The sequence below is a fragment of the Glycine max genome, chromosome 13 (assembly GCF_000004515.6).
Source record: "Glycine max cultivar Williams 82 chromosome 13, Glycine_max_v4.0, whole genome shotgun sequence".
NCBI classification, from domain to species: Eukaryota; Viridiplantae; Streptophyta; class Magnoliopsida; order Fabales; family Fabaceae; genus Glycine; species Glycine max.
The window spans coordinates 25,942,779-25,960,490 of NC_038249.2; the positions used below are offsets into that span (position 1 = coordinate 25,942,779).

The 17,712-nt window shown below is 32.7% G+C and overlaps 2 protein-coding genes across 6 annotated transcripts; one reads left to right on the top strand and one right to left on the bottom strand.

Moving 5' to 3' along the window:
- Positions 1–609: 609 nt before the first annotated feature.
- On the bottom strand, positions 610–3,539 carry LOC102665503 (uncharacterized). 5 transcript variants are annotated; one of them, XR_001383609.3, is made up of 7 exons: positions 2,904–3,539; positions 2,758–2,817; positions 2,554–2,681; positions 2,116–2,206; positions 1,498–1,605; positions 1,316–1,387; positions 610–820 (listed from the first exon to the last, which is right to left on the bottom strand). XR_001383609.3 is itself a non-coding variant. In XM_014764201.3 (6 exons), the coding sequence occupies exons 1-5, from the start codon at positions 3,186–3,188 to the stop codon at positions 1,540–1,542; spliced, it is 630 nt and encodes a 209-aa protein (XP_014619687.1). In that variant the 5' UTR covers positions 3,189–3,539; the 3' UTR covers positions 610–820; positions 1,498–1,539. The 5 variants fall into 5 exon arrangements, 3 of the variants coding, with proteins under 3 accessions (XP_014619687.1, XP_006594204.1, XP_014619686.1); XR_001383608.3 differs by having other exon boundaries at positions 1,316–1,605; XM_014764201.3 differs by lacking the exon at positions 1,316–1,387.
- A 3,485-nt stretch (positions 3,540–7,024) lies between these two features.
- On the top strand, positions 7,025–15,715 carry LOC100786172 (leucine-rich repeat receptor protein kinase HPCA1). The gene is made up of 18 exons (XM_003541406.5): positions 7,025–7,606; positions 8,434–8,554; positions 8,668–8,739; positions 9,411–9,485; positions 9,597–9,668; positions 9,913–10,077; positions 10,172–10,246; positions 10,818–10,889; positions 10,998–11,069; positions 11,184–11,252; positions 11,468–11,542; positions 11,871–12,005; positions 12,343–12,827; positions 12,935–13,090; positions 13,187–13,323; positions 13,555–13,774; positions 14,320–14,555; positions 14,966–15,715. Exons 1-18 carry the CDS (start codon positions 7,522–7,524, stop codon positions 15,437–15,439), a joined length of 2,796 nt encoding a protein of 931 aa, XP_003541454.1. The 5' UTR covers positions 7,025–7,521; the 3' UTR covers positions 15,440–15,715.
- Positions 15,716–17,712: the final 1,997 nt, after the last annotated feature.

The window sequence follows — 17,712 nt, forward strand, 5'->3', positions numbered from 1 at the left end:
TATCATTGTAGAATGTATGATATCATTGTTCTACATGATATGCATTGTACAATGATATCATACAGTTCAACGTTATACTAACCTAAATAGATCATGTTGTTGTGTTGCATTTGCAGTAAAAAAAAAAAGAAAAGAGAGAGAAAAAAACTAAAGAAGTTAGTGACAAAAAATGAGAGAAATAATAAATAAAAAAGTAAAGAAATTTAGAGAAACCAGATGCAAAAGTTCATGTTCAGTACCTAGTAAATTTAAATTAATTTTCTAATATGTATATACCTCCTATCTCTGGTCTTAAATATAAAATTAATTTTATTTAATTTAATGATTTGACTAAAAAGGAGCTGTCTTAATACACTAAACAAAGCTAACATTTAATAATAATAACAATAATAATAATAATAATAATAATAATAATAATAATAATAATAATAATAATAATAATAATAATAATAAAAGAATGAAGAAGAAATATTAACTTCAGGTGCAAACTGCAAATCCAGATTAATGCTTTTTGATTCTTTGACTTCTTTTGGTGATATTATTAGCACAAGTCACATAGCATTTCCAGCACAAGCCTACTGTAAAATAGGAGAAAAAAAGGACAAATAGTAAAGGAGAAATTTTTCTGGTTTTATTGACTCATTCTTAACTACACAAGACCTATGCTATCATATGATACAAAAACACCTCATGAGAACACTATCAAAATTACTTCTGATGTTCAAACATTTTCATTAGTCCCAAATAAAGGTGATCCTTGGGGGTTTGAGTAGGATGATAAAATCGTTTCACCACTGCACAAACATCTCCACTGTGCCAACTGCCAACAGTCAATATGAGTCAGCGTATCCCACAAATAACATTATTAGCTAGCATGCACTCAAAGCCAGATAAAACAATAGGTAAGGAGACATGAAAAAGAGTGTTATAACTAGCACAACTGATACTGCCACACAAAAGTCACACTACAGTGTCCTAGCTGTTGGATCTTCATTTATTTGATCACTCAATGCAAAAGTTCAATGACCAAATAGATAGTCTTTTCTTTTTCAAGAACATAAAATAAAAAATAAAGTATGACTAGGTCGATAACATAACAGGCCAAATTTTTGTGACAACAGCATAGGGACAAATTCAATCAAAGTAAAACTCAGCACGAGTATATCAGTATATGTATCCTGTCACAAATATAAATTATCAGTCAAACAAAGTACATGAATTTTCCTTTGATTAATCACAAAACATAGCACAGGAAATCAAATCAGTAAAAAGAGTAGTTATGGAAAAATATTAGTTTGCAAATTAGGACACTCACACCAAAGATTTTCCTATGAAGATAATTGAAGGAACAACAAGTGCAGCGAAAATGTAAAAAGGCAATGTGAACCTGCTTGAAGAAATTTAGTGAACAATAAGTGACTACAATGAGAAAATATATAAATGTAGTTGCTCTATAACAGGGATATGGTATAATAATCATAATATTTGTATGCATACCTTCAAACCACGAGCCACGTTATGTGCAATATTCATTTGATCTCAATTTCCAAAAATATCACATGTTCTCTTGTCAACACTTGCTTGCTTCAGGAGAAACTTGACAAGCTGTTGCACCAGAATAAAGATATCAATCAAATGAAGGTTTGCTCCAAGAAGGGCATATTTCAGTTTTTAAGTGCCTAGAAAGTGAGAATGGAATTTAAATTTCAATTCAAGATAGCATATTTTAATTTTAAAATACATTTACATGCAAGAAGAACAATAATAGACAGTGAATGCCAACAAAAAATAATTAAATAGTGCATCCAAATCAAATAAAGCTAATTAAATAGATAGATATGCTTGCTTTACTTGAAATTTAAAACCTAACAAGGAGTAGTATTTATAGTAGTAATTAAGATTACGCCAATAGGAAACATATATTGACATGTGGATCAGTGGGTTTGTTATCTTCCTTATCTTCCTATTCCTTCTAGAATTCAGTTTAGTACTAGGCCCCTTATTCCTAGCAAAAGCATAGGAAGAAATAAATCATTACCATCTATCTGCAAAAACCAATTATGATATTATAAAAGCAGATATTACACACTAAAATTTCTATTTGCTAATACTTACCTGCTCTGCTACAATGACATTTTCAAAAGCACTATACAAGCTTTCTTTCGTAATAGCCCCAACAATAAGATTTGGAAGTTGATACTCTACCCTGTGTACACCACACGTACTGATACTAAGCAATAATATTTTGTTGAAATAGGTAGCTCAAAATTTAATAGCTAATTAGTGGATTCATTTAAAAATAGTTTCAGAAATATTAAGGATATTCCAAAAATATTGTCCAGGAAGAACAACTTCTGATATATATAACTATTAAGTAGTTCCAAAACACAAATGGCAGGAAAAAAATGAGGAAAGGCTAGAGGCTTTCTTTGACACAAGTTGCAAACTATGGAGTATAACCCAAAAGGTTATCTAAACCATATACAAATACAGACACACATGCATAAACAAATACATTTTAAAGGAACATCTAAATCAGTTTTCAAAGTTTACCTTTTTTTTAAAGAGTAAATTTTATTAGAAGGAAAGAAGGAAATAGGAGGAGAAGAATAAGCCATCCTATGCCATGAAAACTGATTCCAGCATGAATGAGATAAGGTCAGCTGCATCAACACCTCTATCTTGCATCAAATTGGATGATGAAGAACATTAGAAAACAAATGGAAAAAATATCATTAAAAAAAAAGTTAGAGCTACCTCAGAATTAGAGATATATTCTCTGATAATGTACCAAAGCTGTGCATTTGTATCCATCAGCTGTAATTCACAAGGAACAATCTTTATATTTAGGAGAATGCATTATACATTAAATACAATTGGCTTATAAATACTTTGACACATACCAAAAACTGGAAACCACTTTCAGTTAATTTTGGAGCTTCTTTGTCTCTGTATTGGCACATGAGAAAATTATATCGCAGCGAAAGAGGCACGAATCCTCTACATGAGGGCGCAGAGCGCGCCGTGCGCAAGGCAGCGAACTCCTTCGATCGGATTTTCCACCACGCGAAGCACACCGGCGTCGCCGCCGCGGTACTCTGGCAGTCATTGCGCTCGGTGCTATCCTCGGTGAACCACGAGGTCCGCTCCGACTTTGAGATTCGTGTCACGGCGCTTCTTGCGGACATCGCCACCGCGAACTCCGCCCGCAGGGCCACGATCAACGGGGAAGGCGGCGGCGCCGTCGTGGACTGGCTGCTGGAGTCAGTGGCGGCGGCGACACCTAGGCGGAGTACGCGAGGTCGTTGGCGTATCTGATTGCGAACCCTAACGTGTCTGCGGCGATTCTTGGGAGACCTCACGCGGTTCCAAGTCTTCTGAGGTTCATCTTCTCGTCCCAGCAATGGCGGGTTCGATTGTGTTGCTTGAAGGAGATGGTGGGCTTTTGGGCTCCCTCATCTCCCGCAGCGTCGCGATGAAGCAGTTGAGGCGACAACAAATGCGTCAATGAGAGAGAGAGAGAGAGTGGTACACTGCCCGATAAAGAGAGAAAGAAAAAGATGCAAATTATATTAATTAAAAGTAGTAAGCATTTAAGACGGCTTTTCCCGACAACCGTCTTTGTTTTGAAGTATTTCAAAGCGGTTTTCAAAAACCATTTTTAAAATATTACCAATATTTACAAATTTGTCATTGTGATATAAACAAAAATGGTTTTTTATAACCGACTTAAATAATGTGTACTAAAAATGATATTTTTAGTAGTGCATACAAGTTTTAAAAAAGTAAAATACATTCACATAGGTGGTCAATTGTGGTTCAGAAATTTGAATCAAGAGCAACATAATTCAACTATTATTATTATCATACTTATACACGTGGTAATTGTGATTTGGATATTTGAATCAACAACAATATCTTTTTTTGGCTAAAATACTTAATCCTAATGTTAGACTAAAATAGATTTATTTGAAACGAAATAATCTCTCTAAAAAATTAAGTTATAGGATATACAAGTCATGAAACACATCCCTATTTTTATGTCTAGCACTCTAGCCACTCTTCCACTTTTTTTTTTTTTTTGAAAAGCTACTCTTCAACTCCACTTGTGTTCAAACAAGTGTTTAGAAACTTCCGCCCCCCTATTTATATATGTTTAAAAAACACATCTATTCTATTTCTCTTTTACTTCTACTTTTATTATTCTTATGCTTCTTATTTCTTATTCACGCATAGCATCAATATTTATCAGTACATCTTTGAGAAAAATTTTAAAAGAAAAAATAGTTTTTTTTTAAATTGTTAAAAATAATTACTTTTTTTTTAAAATTAGTTGAATGATATACCAAAATTGTTAATATAAAATAATTTTATAAAAAATTATAAAGATAAATGAATGTTTTATTACAAAAAAAAAGTTGATTTAATGCATTTTTGTTCTTATAGTTTACCTCAAATTTAGTTTTGCTTCTTATATTTTGGTTCTCGCAAAGAAAGCACCAAAATCTGACGAAAAAAAAGCACCAGGATCTGGTCCTACTCAAAATATCAATCTCAACCATTTTGTTTTATTTATTTTTTATTTAAGATCATGTGTATTTTTTCTGCAAAACATTCTTGTTTAATCTAAAAAAGACTTACAAATTTTTGAGGGAGAAAACTTTTTTTTTGAATATTTAACACATCTGTTTAAGGGTCGAACTAAAATAGACAATGTATAATTACGAGACTAAAATAAATATAACCAATGAAATTTCTTAAGTGATGAGAATAATTAATCAAAGTTATAGACATGGGCAACTTTAACAGAGTAGTTTACTAGGTTTGACCTCCTCCTTTTCTCAACAATATTTAATTTTGAAAAAGAATTGGTAATTACCGTCAAAATTGAATAGAAGGCAACTTGTATAATTTTATTAATTAGGGTTCATACAAGCACTGATAAGACAGAGGCTCTCCATCACCGTAATAATACCTTTCTTTTTCTTGGTACACCCTGTCTCTTTCCATAGCTACCCAATGAGAAAGTCAGCTTTCCCACTTTCTTCCTTGAACTACCAACTCTCTTGGTATTGTTAATGGGAAATTTTAGTGTAATATAAATAATATATTTAATTATATAAAACACGTGATGTAGAAAATAAATTTGTGGGTTAAATTGTCACATTTATCCTCCATTGCATGTGAACGGGAGAAAAGAATATATATCTAAATATCAACTTGAATGTAGGCATACAAAATAGTTTTTGAGGTTTTGTTTGGAATGAAATCTCAAAGTTCTATATCGCTGCACTTTTTACTTTTCGATTTTGAATCTAAAAACCATGTCAACAAAATCAATTAACGGTAGAATTCCTTTCGTTTTATATTTTTTAGGACAACATGAGTATTCTCCAATGAAAACAATCTCGTATATATGTTTGAGTTTGATACAACTACCAATAAAAAATTACCATATATATATATATATATATATATGAAGAGTAAGAGTTGTTACCACTTAATTAAAATGTGTCTATGCAGGAAGAAAAATAATTATAGCAAGTCATACTTAGTTGTATAATATAAAATAGGATCAAAGTGTTGTAAAAGGAAACGAGAGCCCCATGGGAAAGAATCATGCGAGAAGAAAATAAAGGGAGTAATAGATGAATCGGTAGAATGAAACATATGAGGCATTGAGGTGGACAACAAAAATCAACTGACTTTATTGGAGAAAATATAAAAATAGGCTTTCAAATCAATATATATGTAAATTATCAGAAATATTCTCGTTGTCATTCACCTTGATTTCCTCAGAATATATACAACGTACATGCCTAATAAAAAGCTTAACCGAAGGTTACAAATTAGGAATCAATATCCCAAAATATACGCTTAATAGAAGCCTATAAAATAGGAAGCAATATCCCAAATTATATGCTTAATAGAAGGCTATAAAATAGGAAACTATTTATCTACGTTGACTAATATATTTATAATATATTTAACAATATAAATACAATAATAATAAACATATAAAAAAAGTGAAAATAAGAAATAGCACATAAAAATAAGAGATATAAATACTAAAATAAGGGATATATTTATTTATCTTCACAAAAAAATTAGTGAAAAAGTACAAACATATAAAATTAGAAAATGCAAAATATGAAATTTTGATAGAAATACATTGTGACTTTATTAAAATAAGGGGTTCTAACATATACGGGTCCGCCCCTGACAACTACTATGGATGTATGACAAATTTCTTTCCCTCCGAATTTTAATCTGCATACTTAGAAGATAAAACAACTTAGTTTCAGTTAATCTACGTCCTTTGTGGTTTTATTTTTGTAACATTTTACTCCCATTTGTTTGATTATATAATAATGTCAACTCTACGTAAGAAACAGCACCCTTTTATTTTTTTGTTAATCTATGAGACAATACGTTAAGTAAACAGTAATATGTAACAGCTATAAATAAAAAAATTAACCTCTTTTTTCTTAAAAAAAAACAAAACTGAAGACGTATGTTTCTGTTAAAAAAATTGTTCGTTATTATTGTCTAGTGCATAACCATATGTCTCCCTCGCATCCACTTTGTTGGCCTTCCAACTCACTCAAATACAAAGATCTGAAGCTGCTTAAAGCTGTCCAAACAACTATGCAATTATCTATACTTTGAATCCCTTAAAAAAAGGAAAACCTTTTGTTTATTCTCTACATTCCGCGTGCATAGTTGTGCACAAAGCTATTTGTTTAGAATATAAAGTTGAACGTGATGATAAATAATAATACAAAGATTAGATAATACCAAGTCATCTGATCATAGACTACAATGAAATATAAGTTTATTAATTTTTATAATAAAAATTTTAAAAGTCACATCAACATTGGCAATATAATATTTTTCACTAACATTATATAAAAATTAAACTACGATAATAATAAAACTTGTTATTATTATTTTTATCACCATTAATTATCATGGACGGCAAGCTTGGTGGCCAATTGTCTTATAGTACAAGACCATTTAATTTTCATTTTGCCGTGAACAAAAAGCAGGAGGGGAAGTTTGTAGATGAAGCAAGACCATATTCAGATGGCAATCTACTATACTAACAAAATGATATTGCTTATCTTCCCACCGCAGAAATGTTCCTTGCTCATTCCCTCTTGTTTGCACATCATCAATAAAAGAATGCAATGAATGATGATGGTTGGTGACCACCGTGTGGCGATATTTTCTATTTTTATGTTTTGGGATTTAGTCATTCTAACCGTTGAAAAATACATGCAAAAGTCATTGACTAAGTAAAAGGTATTAGTTAATAGTTAGCCTTAGCCACCTTGAGGACGGGTTTGGTCTTACCATCTTTTGTAGATTCAGTTTTGTCATACTATCATGGCTTTGCTTTCACATTAAAAGATGATTGCTATAGATTATTGGTCCACTTTGATTATATTTGGTGATCATTGCTCCCATCCAGAAGTTTCATTCTTCCATTTCTGATCCAACATAAGAAAATATTGAGCAATGGACCAACAACATAAAGTGATTCCTCTGCTGCTGCTTCTTTTCCAAGTTCTGCTTGTAGCATCACAGACAGATAGTCAAGATTGTAAGTTCAATTATACTTTTTTTTTTTAATGTTTTGCTTACTTTGGTGTTTGATCTATATTTACCATATATTCTTTCACATCTCATGAAAATAAGGAATGTTTTCCAATTTTTTTGGGGTTGCTCTTGAATATGGTGAGGTTCAGCTTTGTAACTTTGTATTTTGGAGTACTTCACTTCTATGCAACAGTACATCATAACCAAACATTAAAAATAGAGAAATTAAATTTGCACAACAAGGCTGTACAACTTTTTTACAACCGTGAGAGAAACGTTTAATAAGACGGATGATGTAACGGAGAAACAGAAAAAAAAAGTGTTGAAAGAATTTATTGTAGGAATAGTACAATTCAAGAAAATATAGATATGCGGTTGAAATTAGGTTATGCTATGCCTTCTATCTTCAAGATGCCAAGACTGAATTTTGATTGCTATTAAAAATGACAGTTAATCTGTTCATATCATTGACTAATGTGCAAACTGCAAAACTGTTGTTCTTATATTGGAAGCTCCTTTGCTTGCTGCTAATAATGCTTACCTTATCTATTAAAATTAAAAACAGGTTGTACAAAAAATAAAAGAAAAACATGATGAGCATCATATCTTAACTATTGTAGCAGCTTTTCCTTCATAGTGAATTGACTACAAATGTTGCTTTCTATAGTTTTCACTTTTCATAGTAATTTGTGGTTTTAGACTATAGAGACAAGTGCAATCACTAAGACAGGAGATAGATTAATGAACACTAAGAAGTTATGTAGTTTTGCTAATTGAGAATTCAATTTCTTTTTGACATTATTTTTATGTAACTAAATTGTATGGCTGCAGATTCTGGCCTAAATTCTCTTACGGAATCCTGGAGTTACAAGCCACAAAATTGGGTGGGTCCAGATCCTTGTGGCAGTGGATGGGATGGAATTCGTTGCAGCAATTCAAGAATTACCCAATTGTTAGTTTTTTGGTTTCTTTGCTCTCTTCAAAGTTCAAAGGTTGTTTCATACTACTTTCTATTTATTTAAAATAAAATAAATCTGAAAAAAATTAAATTGCTATTATTTTCAGGAGACTGCCAGGCTTGAATTTGGGAGGCCAGCTGTCTTCGGCAATTCAGTCTTTATCTGAACTAGATACTCTGTGAGTTGAAATTATTATTATGCTTAAATGTTTCTGAACTTGTGATTTGTTGGATAAGATTCTTCTAAACTGAACTGATGTCTAAAGTGAAATAGCGTATATAGTACTGTACACCCTTAATCTAAAGATAGATTATGATCTTAAATCTTAAATTCTTAATTAATCCACTATATGATTTAAAATGTGATGGATACTTCGTTACTAATTCTGTAGTTACATTAAAAGAGCTTTGTCCTGATTTGGTACTGTTTTCTTTTGAGAGGATGATTTGTACTCCTTCAGTCATACGAATTTTTGTATATGAAGTTGCCAAATCATTTCTCTTAACAAAATGCGTAAGTTACAGCAACGTCCTTTGTTTTTTTAACCATTGCATTCACCTCCCTTGTGGGGGGTGTCATTGTAAGATCTGAGGGAGTGTCAGTGTAATGTTTTCAAACATATAAGAGGATGTTAATGTAATGTTTTTATACTTAAATATAGGAAAATCAAAACGGATGGAGTTATGTGTAATTTGATAAAAGTTCAGGAGGTGTTACTGTAATTTGCTCTAACAAAATTCTACAGAATAACCACCCAAAAGGACATTTTATTTTGACTAGGCTAATTGTGGATGGCATGCAATACTCAGTTGAAGCTCACTTAATAACAAGGTGTTTTTGTTCATGTAGGGATCTTTCTTACAACACAGGCTTGACAGGAACAGTTCCACAAGAAATTGGGAATTTGAAAAAGCTAAAATCCCTGTAAGCTAGGCAGTTTGTCTTCTACTAAATAATTTGAATACACACGGAACTTTTCCCTTACAAAATTTAGCATGCTTTTTGATCTGTTCCTTTTTAACTGTTTTTCTGCAGATCATTGGTTGGTTGTGGTTTCTCTGGTCGTATTCCGGATTCAATAGGATCTTTAAAGCAGCTGACATTTCTGTAAGGATTCCATCTTAACGATTCTGCTAATTCCTTACAGAAAAATTATTAGAGTCCAACTTATTTCAATGTAACAAAGGATGATGCTTCATATAAAAGTATGGAACATCCTTTGTTGGGTGTGCAGTGTGCAACTCTGGATACAATGTTCACTTCCTAAAATTATCCAACTTAATTCGAAGCTCGATCAATGTTTCATTAATGGACTAATTCATGGAAAATTTATGTGTTGCTTTTCATGCAGAGCACTTAATTCTAATAATTTCAGTGGAACTATACCACGGTCTCTTGGCAATCTATCAAATGTTGATTGGCTTGATCTTGCTGAAAACCAGCTTGAAGGGACTATTCCTGTCTCTGATGACCAAGGAAGACCAGGCCTTGACCTTCTCCTTAAGGCACACCACTTGTATGTCAACTCTCATTGCCAATCTTCACTTGATATATATTAATTATCATACTAGCGTGATTGAATTACCAAATATTATGTTCAATACTTGCAGTCATATGGGGAGCAATAAGCTCACTGGTACAATACCAGAAAAACTTTTTAACTCCAATATGATTCTCGAACACGTGTAAGTCTCATTGCATCTTGTACTATTTCTTTTTCTGGAATTTCGCAACCTAAATAATGGCATGGAGAGTTAAGTGTCCTCATGTCACAACAAAGTGAATGAAAGTATAATTTTCAACTACATGATAATTTTTACTTTTAACATGACTTAGTGTCTGTTTATTTTTAATAGGTTTTAAATTAATTTTTTACTCTAATTTACTTTTTAGATTCAATTTCATCTTTTAATTTTTTCGGATTCAATTTGGTCTTTTAATTTTTAAAATTAATTTAATTTGATATTACTGTCTAAATTGGATCAACGGTGATAAAAAATCACACTTTGTGACAGTTTAAATAAGTTATTACATGATTTTAAATGTCACAAAATACACATTTTTTAACATTGTCAATTTAATTTAGACTATATAACAAAATTAAATCGATTTTAAAAATTAAAGAATCAAATTGAAAAAAAAAATAGAGAAATAATTTAACCTTTTATACTGGTAGAATTGGTTTTGAATTGTTAAACATGAAATATTGACTATTGTTATAGACTCTTAATCACCCCTTGATACTCTTTTTGCCAGGCTTTTCGACCACAATCAACTAGAGGGTGGCATTCCTAGATCCCTTAGTACTGTGAGCACATTGGAAGTTGTGTAAGTATATTGTGGACAGTGTCAAGTGACTATAGTCACAAAATTATGCTATCTCTGAATTTTTTGCTATGGCTTTTCTTTATATTGAATATTTTCTGTTGACCACAGGCGCTTTGATAAGAATGGATTAACTGGGGGAGTGCCTGCAAACTTAAACAAACTCGGAAAACTAAGTGAGATGTAAGAAAATCAAAGAAACATGCCCAATTAAACTTCATATTTATATGTAAAAGTTGTCTTTATTTTCCTATAGAATCAACTTTACTAAGGCAAGGCATGAACTTTATCTTGCAGCTATTTATCTCACAATAGTCTGAATGGCTCTCTGCCCGATTTTTCTGGAATGAATAGTCTCACCTATGTGTAAGTATAAAATATAAATACTCTATTATATTCTATTGATTGCAACGAAAGTTTAAATGAAGTTTGTTGTAAAATTTTAATCATGTTCCCTAGAAGAAATGCATACAACAATATTTTCTCTCCACTTAAATTATACAACATGCAAAACATATGCATATGATTCATGCATAATACAATGATTTTTAACTGTGTCTTTTACGGAAAACTATCTGCAGGGACCTGAGTGACAATGATTTCAATGCTTCTGATATTCCCTCATGGGTTACAACTCTGCCAGGACTAACAACAGTGTATGTTGTTCCTTCATTCCCACATTACCTGTCTCTAATTCTCTCGAATAATACTTCTTGTAAAAGATACACGTTGTGAAGAAAAAAAAAATATTCATTTTAACTAGTAGTCGGAACAACTCTTTAAATGTACAAACATCAAAGGGGAGAGAAAGTTCATTCTTGGGGTATAATATTTTATTTTCCTTTAGATGAGAAACACTTGTCCTTTTATTTGTAAAACAAAACATTAGAGCACAAAAAAGATGTTGATATGCCTATATGTAATTCAATTATTCCTCGGCTTTATGAACAAATGATGGTTATGAATATTGAAATGTGGTAACAGAATACTTGGGCAGAACCGGCTCGGTGGCGCATTAAATCTCAGTCGCTACAGCAGTAGTCTGCAACTCATGAATTTGGAAGATAATGAAATAACAGAACTTGACCCAGAAAACAACTCACCAACTTTTGAGCTAAGGTAAGCTTCATTATTTATGATATCACCTTTTTTCTCCAAAAATAGTTTGATTACTCATTAGTCTCTACTTGTACAATCTGTACATTTTAGTCCCTACACTATACCTAGAAACTACTCGTTTTAATCTCTATACATAACTTTTTAACTCATTTTAGTTTCTACAATTTTTGGACAGTAGAGAGTAAAAAGTGTAGTTTCTATTTGTGGAGCCTAAAACATAAAGATTGTGCATGCATAAAGAGTTAAAGATCAAATGAGTAATTAAAACAAAACAGAGAAAATTGTTCAGCTATTTGCATGGGTTCAAAACTGAGGCAGTTATCTATTGTTTTTGCAGACTAGCTAACAACCCACTTTGTCGTGAAAGTGGAGCTTCTGAAAGGAGTTACTGCAAAGTTCCAGTACCCAATCCCTCATTTTATTCAACACCAACAAATAATTGTTTACCTTCACCTTGCGGTTCTGATCAGGTTTCGAGCCCAAATTGTAAATGTGCATTTCCCTATTCTGGACTTCTTATATCAAGAGCTCTTAGTTTCTCAAACTTCAGTAATGCAAGTTACTATAGGGAGCTTGAGCAGTCTCTGATGGATACTTTTCGAAACCAAAGCATTCCAGTGGATTCAGTTTCTCTTAGTAACCCCTTCAGGAATACTATTGATAATTTTGAATTGACTCTGGACGTCTTCCCTTCGCAAACCGATCGCTTCAACACAACTGGAGTTTTAACTATTGCTTTTCTGCTAAGCAACCAAATTTACAAACCCCCAGAATTCTTCTCCCCTTACATCTTCAAGGGTGCCAATTATGAATACTATGGAGGTGAGATTTTGTGTCTCATTACGAACTAACAATACCGAACTCTTTGTCCATTGTTCTATCTTATAGTGCTCTTTCTCCTCCCTAACTCTCACTCTTATGTCATTTAGGAGAACCAAAAGGATCAAAGTCATCATCACATGTAGGGGTTATAGTTGGTGCTGTAGTTGCTGTTGTGGTCTTTGTTGTTCTAGCATTCTTTGCAGGGATGTATGCCCTTCGCCAGAAAAGAAGAGCAAGAAGATCTGCAGAGTTGAACCCTTTTGGTAAGAAGTGATTGTTGCAACCTTTGGATGAATTTTGTTCCTTGCAAGGAATTTTTCTAGTAGTCTTTTATTGATTCAATGTCATCATAAATGCAGCAAATTGGGAACAGAATACGAATAGTGGCACTGCTCCTCAGTTGAAAGGAGCACGATGGTTTTCTTTTGATGATCTAAGGAAATACACCAGCAACTTCTCAGAAACCAATACTATTGGATCTGGAGGCTATGGAAAGGTTTTTACTTTTTACTACTGGCATCTTCTGCCTATCCTTTTCTTTTTTAATCTAAGAATAATATCTTATTATTGGCCTATTTCCTTGATGTTCCTAAAAGAAATTCTTACATCCTTTCACATTTAAAGAAATTCATTTCTAACACTAGCTTCAGAAATATCCTAGTATTTTCCCAAATTATTCTCTTCTTGTTTACTGCTTTACATGGTGTAATTAGTCCTCTTTCGCAAGGTTTATCAAGGAAATCTTCCCTCTGGGGAGCTGGTTGCCATCAAACGGGCTGCAAAAGAGTCTATGCAGGGTGCTGTTGAATTTAAAACTGAGATCGAACTTCTATCAAGGGTCCATCATAAGAATCTCGTCGGTCTTGTGGGTTTCTGTTTTGAGAAGGGTGAACAAATGCTGGTGTATGAGCACATTCCAAATGGCACTTTAATGGATAGTCTCTCAGGTACTTTCAATTCCTTCACTACTCAGACTCAAATATATAAATAAATGGGGATGGAGTGAAGAGAATTTTTTTCTTCTGTAAATTTATAGAATCTCATTTCTCTTGACTATTAACAAGCAAACCTCTTATATGCCCATTTCATTGTAAATCACCACAATTGTTCGTAGTACTAAAATGGACATATTAAGATCCTGATTTTAATACAAACTTGTAGATGAATAACAATGGACACGCTGTCATCAGAAATATAAAGTAATGGCTTCTTCTTCATTACCAATTCTAAGACTAGAAATCAGTGTGTCATGGAGAGACTCTGATAAGAATTTACTGGAACATAACACAAATGAGTAATATAGCTCAGTCACAAATTATTAACTTTATCCTTCTGCTAGACTGCAACTACTTACATCTTCAGGATTGGGGCTGTAGTTACTACTGATATACTTTTACAGCAACCAATTCAAAGATTCAATTAAACTGAAGTCTATCAAGTTGTCTGGCACATTACTTAAATTATTTTTCTACATTTGACTTTGCCTATGCAGGAAAGTCTGGCATCTGGATGGATTGGATAAGGAGGCTTAAAGTAGCATTAGGTGCAGCCAGGGGTCTGGCCTATCTTCATGAACTTGCTGATCCACCTATCATACACAGGGACATAAAATCAAGCAATATCCTACTTGATCATCACCTCAATGCAAAAGTTGCAGATTTTGGTCTCTCTAAACTTCTTGTTGATAGTGAAAGGGGCCATGTCACTACTCAAGTGAAAGGGACAATGGTTTGTATAGAATGCTTTGACTCCTACTTTATGAATCAGCACACATCTTTGTTTAAGAGAGATATTAAGTTTAATAAATAGTGACCGAACTTTTAATAATTCAAATGGTTCTCCACCTTTAAAATTTCACAGTCATGAAATCAGCTTTTGCTATGTAGCCACACAATCAAACCAATTTATCACAGGGAAAAAAATTAAGAAGTTTTAGGGATACTTGTAATTTGATAGTGTCAGGAAAAGCTTAGGTACAAACACAATCATACCTCCACTTAAGTTGATTTCTCTTCATAAAGTATGCTTGGTATAGTGCTTAGACTATAACAAATTAATGATTTGTTGAGACCTAGCTTGAAACTTGATATTTACCAGAGGGATATCTGATGCAAACTTAATTCCTTTTATTCTCACAGGGTTACTTGGATCCTGAATATTACATGACCCAGCAGTTGACTGAAAAGAGTGATGTATATAGCTTTGGAGTGCTAATGCTAGAACTAGCAACAGCAAGAAGGCCAATAGAGCAAGGAAAGTATATTGTAAGAGAGGTAATGAGGGTAATGGACACATCAAAAGATTTATACAACCTTCATTCCATTCTAGACCCAACCATAATGAAAGCAACAAGACCAAAAGGTTTAGAAAAGTTTGTGATGTTGGCAATGAGATGCGTCAAAGAATATGCAGCAGAGAGGCCTACAATGGCTGAGGTTGTAAAAGAGATCGAGAGCATGATTGAGCTTGTTGGATTGAACCCCAATTCTGAATCAGCTACAACATCAGAAACTTATGTGGAAGCAGGTGTAGGAAATGCCCAACATCCTTACCGGGAAGAAGATTTTAGCTATAGTGGAATTTTTCCATCCACAAGGGTAGAACCCCAATAGGCTTTGGTATAATTTTCTATTTGTAATTCTTTTCCCTCTTCAAATGCAATGTCTGAGATCTGCTGTGTCAATTTTGGATTCAAATCAGGCGGGTGCTTCCAAAAAAACTTGCCCTTTGTAGAAAATGAAGGTTCAAGTTGAATTTTTTAAATTGATTATTGGAAGGTTGTACTTATATCTTTGTTCTCGACTTGTAAAATAGTTAATAAATTTTGAACTGCTGTAATATTTGAATGAATGTAAGTAAGATATTCAACGTTGAATTTTCCAAACAAAGCACGTCTGTTTTTCTATCCGTTTTTTAGCAATTTGATTCGAGTCACTTGACTAAGGACCCTATTCAACTGAAGATAACATTGACAGCAGACAAATACTTGAAAATCCAATAATTCCTTCCCTTGATCACCAAAGAGTACTTAGACATCACATGTTGCATCTTTTTTCATGTAGTACTTAACAATGTGTTGTGATTTATGAGTGAATCAAATGAAACTCTATCATGAGAACTGATAATTATAACAGTTGACTATGTATCTATTTATAATCTATAAATCCTGAGCTGCGAAATAGTACGCTTACATTATAGTATCTTTTGCCACATTACATATTTCCAAAAAAGCTGTTACGACAACAATCAATGTTTGATCAGTTACAAAGACCAAACAAAATGAAGCCTTCTCCACATATCAGTCCATTGCCTATACCTTCCATCATATCTCCTCCTTTGTCTCCTCTAAAACTCCCCAATCTCTCTCCTATCGTTCCTTAGACAGTTTTTCAGATTTAACTTTTTAAACTAGCTATTTTATCCACATATCTATGTGCCCTTTCTTTGTTTTCCACGTTTTTTAGTCAAAGGAAACATAATAAATATGATTGAAAACAGGTTTTGCCCATGGAACGAGGGAGGATTGGAGATTCACATATAGTGGCATGGTAAGCCTCGGCGCTGGAACAAACAGAATAGCTCTGCTCAGTGTTGCTAGCTGTTGGACTTCTAGTAAGTTGGTTTCCACCTTACTTTCTGAAATCCTACTACATAGTACATACAAGTATCAATTGATGGAATCCCACTCATACTCCTTATTGATGTCTCAGTTGCACTTATAAAGGCTTTATTCTATGTCTATTAGTGTCTAATATGATTCTTTTCTGATGTGTTGACATAGAACGTGGGAGGACATTGTGAGACTTGGAACACAAGAATCCTTGGTCCAGTTGTAATCCGGGGACGACCAAGGAAGTGGGATTTATCCCTGCAAAAATGGACTTATCAGGTTGCTTAGTCTTTAGTTGCATTAGTTGTTTCAGTTACAAAGAAAAAATTATATTAAGACATGCCAATTCTTTAAAAAGGTTGGACTGAAAGGAGAGGCCATGAATCTTTGCATCTCCAAATGGTATCTTTTCTGTAGAGTGGATGCAGTCAACATTAGTGTCACATCAAAATCAACCACTTTCAGGGCAAGACATTAGAGGTAATGCATGGCTCACTCAGGCCCAAAGTCCCTTATATTTGGTACTAATTATTTGAGGTACCATGTACCTCGATCTTTGGTTGAAGAATTTGGGGAATTTGGGGAAGATAAAAAATAAATTCAATTGTAAAGCTATCAATGAGGTGTGTCTGTGCTGATGTGTCTGAGTACCGCCCCGATATTAGGAATTGGCACATTTTGAGCTACGGGAAAATCACAAGAGCTAGTGTTGAGTTTGGTTTCATCAATAAAGCTTCTATTTGCCAATAAATAAAAAAATCATTTTCGTTTCTCTTATTTCTCTAATTTCACTCTTACTAAGTTTTTTCCCTGATCCATAATTTGCAGATTCTTTTGTAAATATTAGTCTTCTTTAACACAATTGAATCATTGTTCCCATGTTGTGTAACATCTTATGTTTCGTAAAATAAATTAAAAAAGATTTTATTTAAAAATAAATAAAATTTTAAAAAATAATGAAATTTTTGTAATTAAATAAATAAGAAGAAATAATTTTATTAATTAAAATAATAGTTTTAAGATAAATAAAATAAATATATGTTCTTAAAAAATAAAAATGATGTTTTAATTATTTATTTGATATAAGAAGTAAAATAGAATTTATTTTTAGGTTAAATTTCTCATTTGCTCCCCATAATTTCATGATTCATATATTTTTAATCCTTATAGTTTGAAAGTGACTTTTTTAGTCTATATAGTTTACATTTTAATTCTCTTTTAGTTCCTGTAGTTTGAAGGTGATTTTTTAGTCCTTATAATTTGTATTTTAATTTC

What these genes read in the sequence shown, in the direction of transcription:
- LOC102665503 (XM_014764201.3), bottom strand. Translation starts at nt 3,188, where the DNA reads ATGTCCGCAAGAAGCGCCGTGACACGAATCTCAAAGTCGGAGCGGACC. An exon ending in AAAGTGGTTTCCAGTTTTTG is followed by an intron (nt 2,818 to 2,903) that starts GTATGTGTCAAA and finishes TGTGAATTACAG; the next exon opens with CTGATGGATACAAATGCACA. An exon ending in ATGTCATTGTAGCAGAGCAG is followed by an intron (nt 1,606 to 2,115) that starts GTAAGTATTAGC and finishes CTGGTGCAACAG; the next exon opens with CTTGTCAAGTTTCTCCTGAA.
- LOC100786172 (XM_003541406.5), top strand. Translation starts at nt 7,522, where the DNA reads ATGGACCAACAACATAAAGTGATTCCTCTGCTGCTGCTTCTTTTCCAA. An exon ending in ATGAATAGTCTCACCTATGT is followed by an intron (nt 11,253 to 11,467) that starts GTAAGTATAAAA and finishes AACTATCTGCAG; the next exon opens with GGACCTGAGTGACAATGATT. An exon ending in CAATTATGAATACTATGGAG is followed by an intron (nt 12,828 to 12,934) that starts GTGAGATTTTGT and finishes TATGTCATTTAG; the next exon opens with GAGAACCAAAAGGATCAAAG.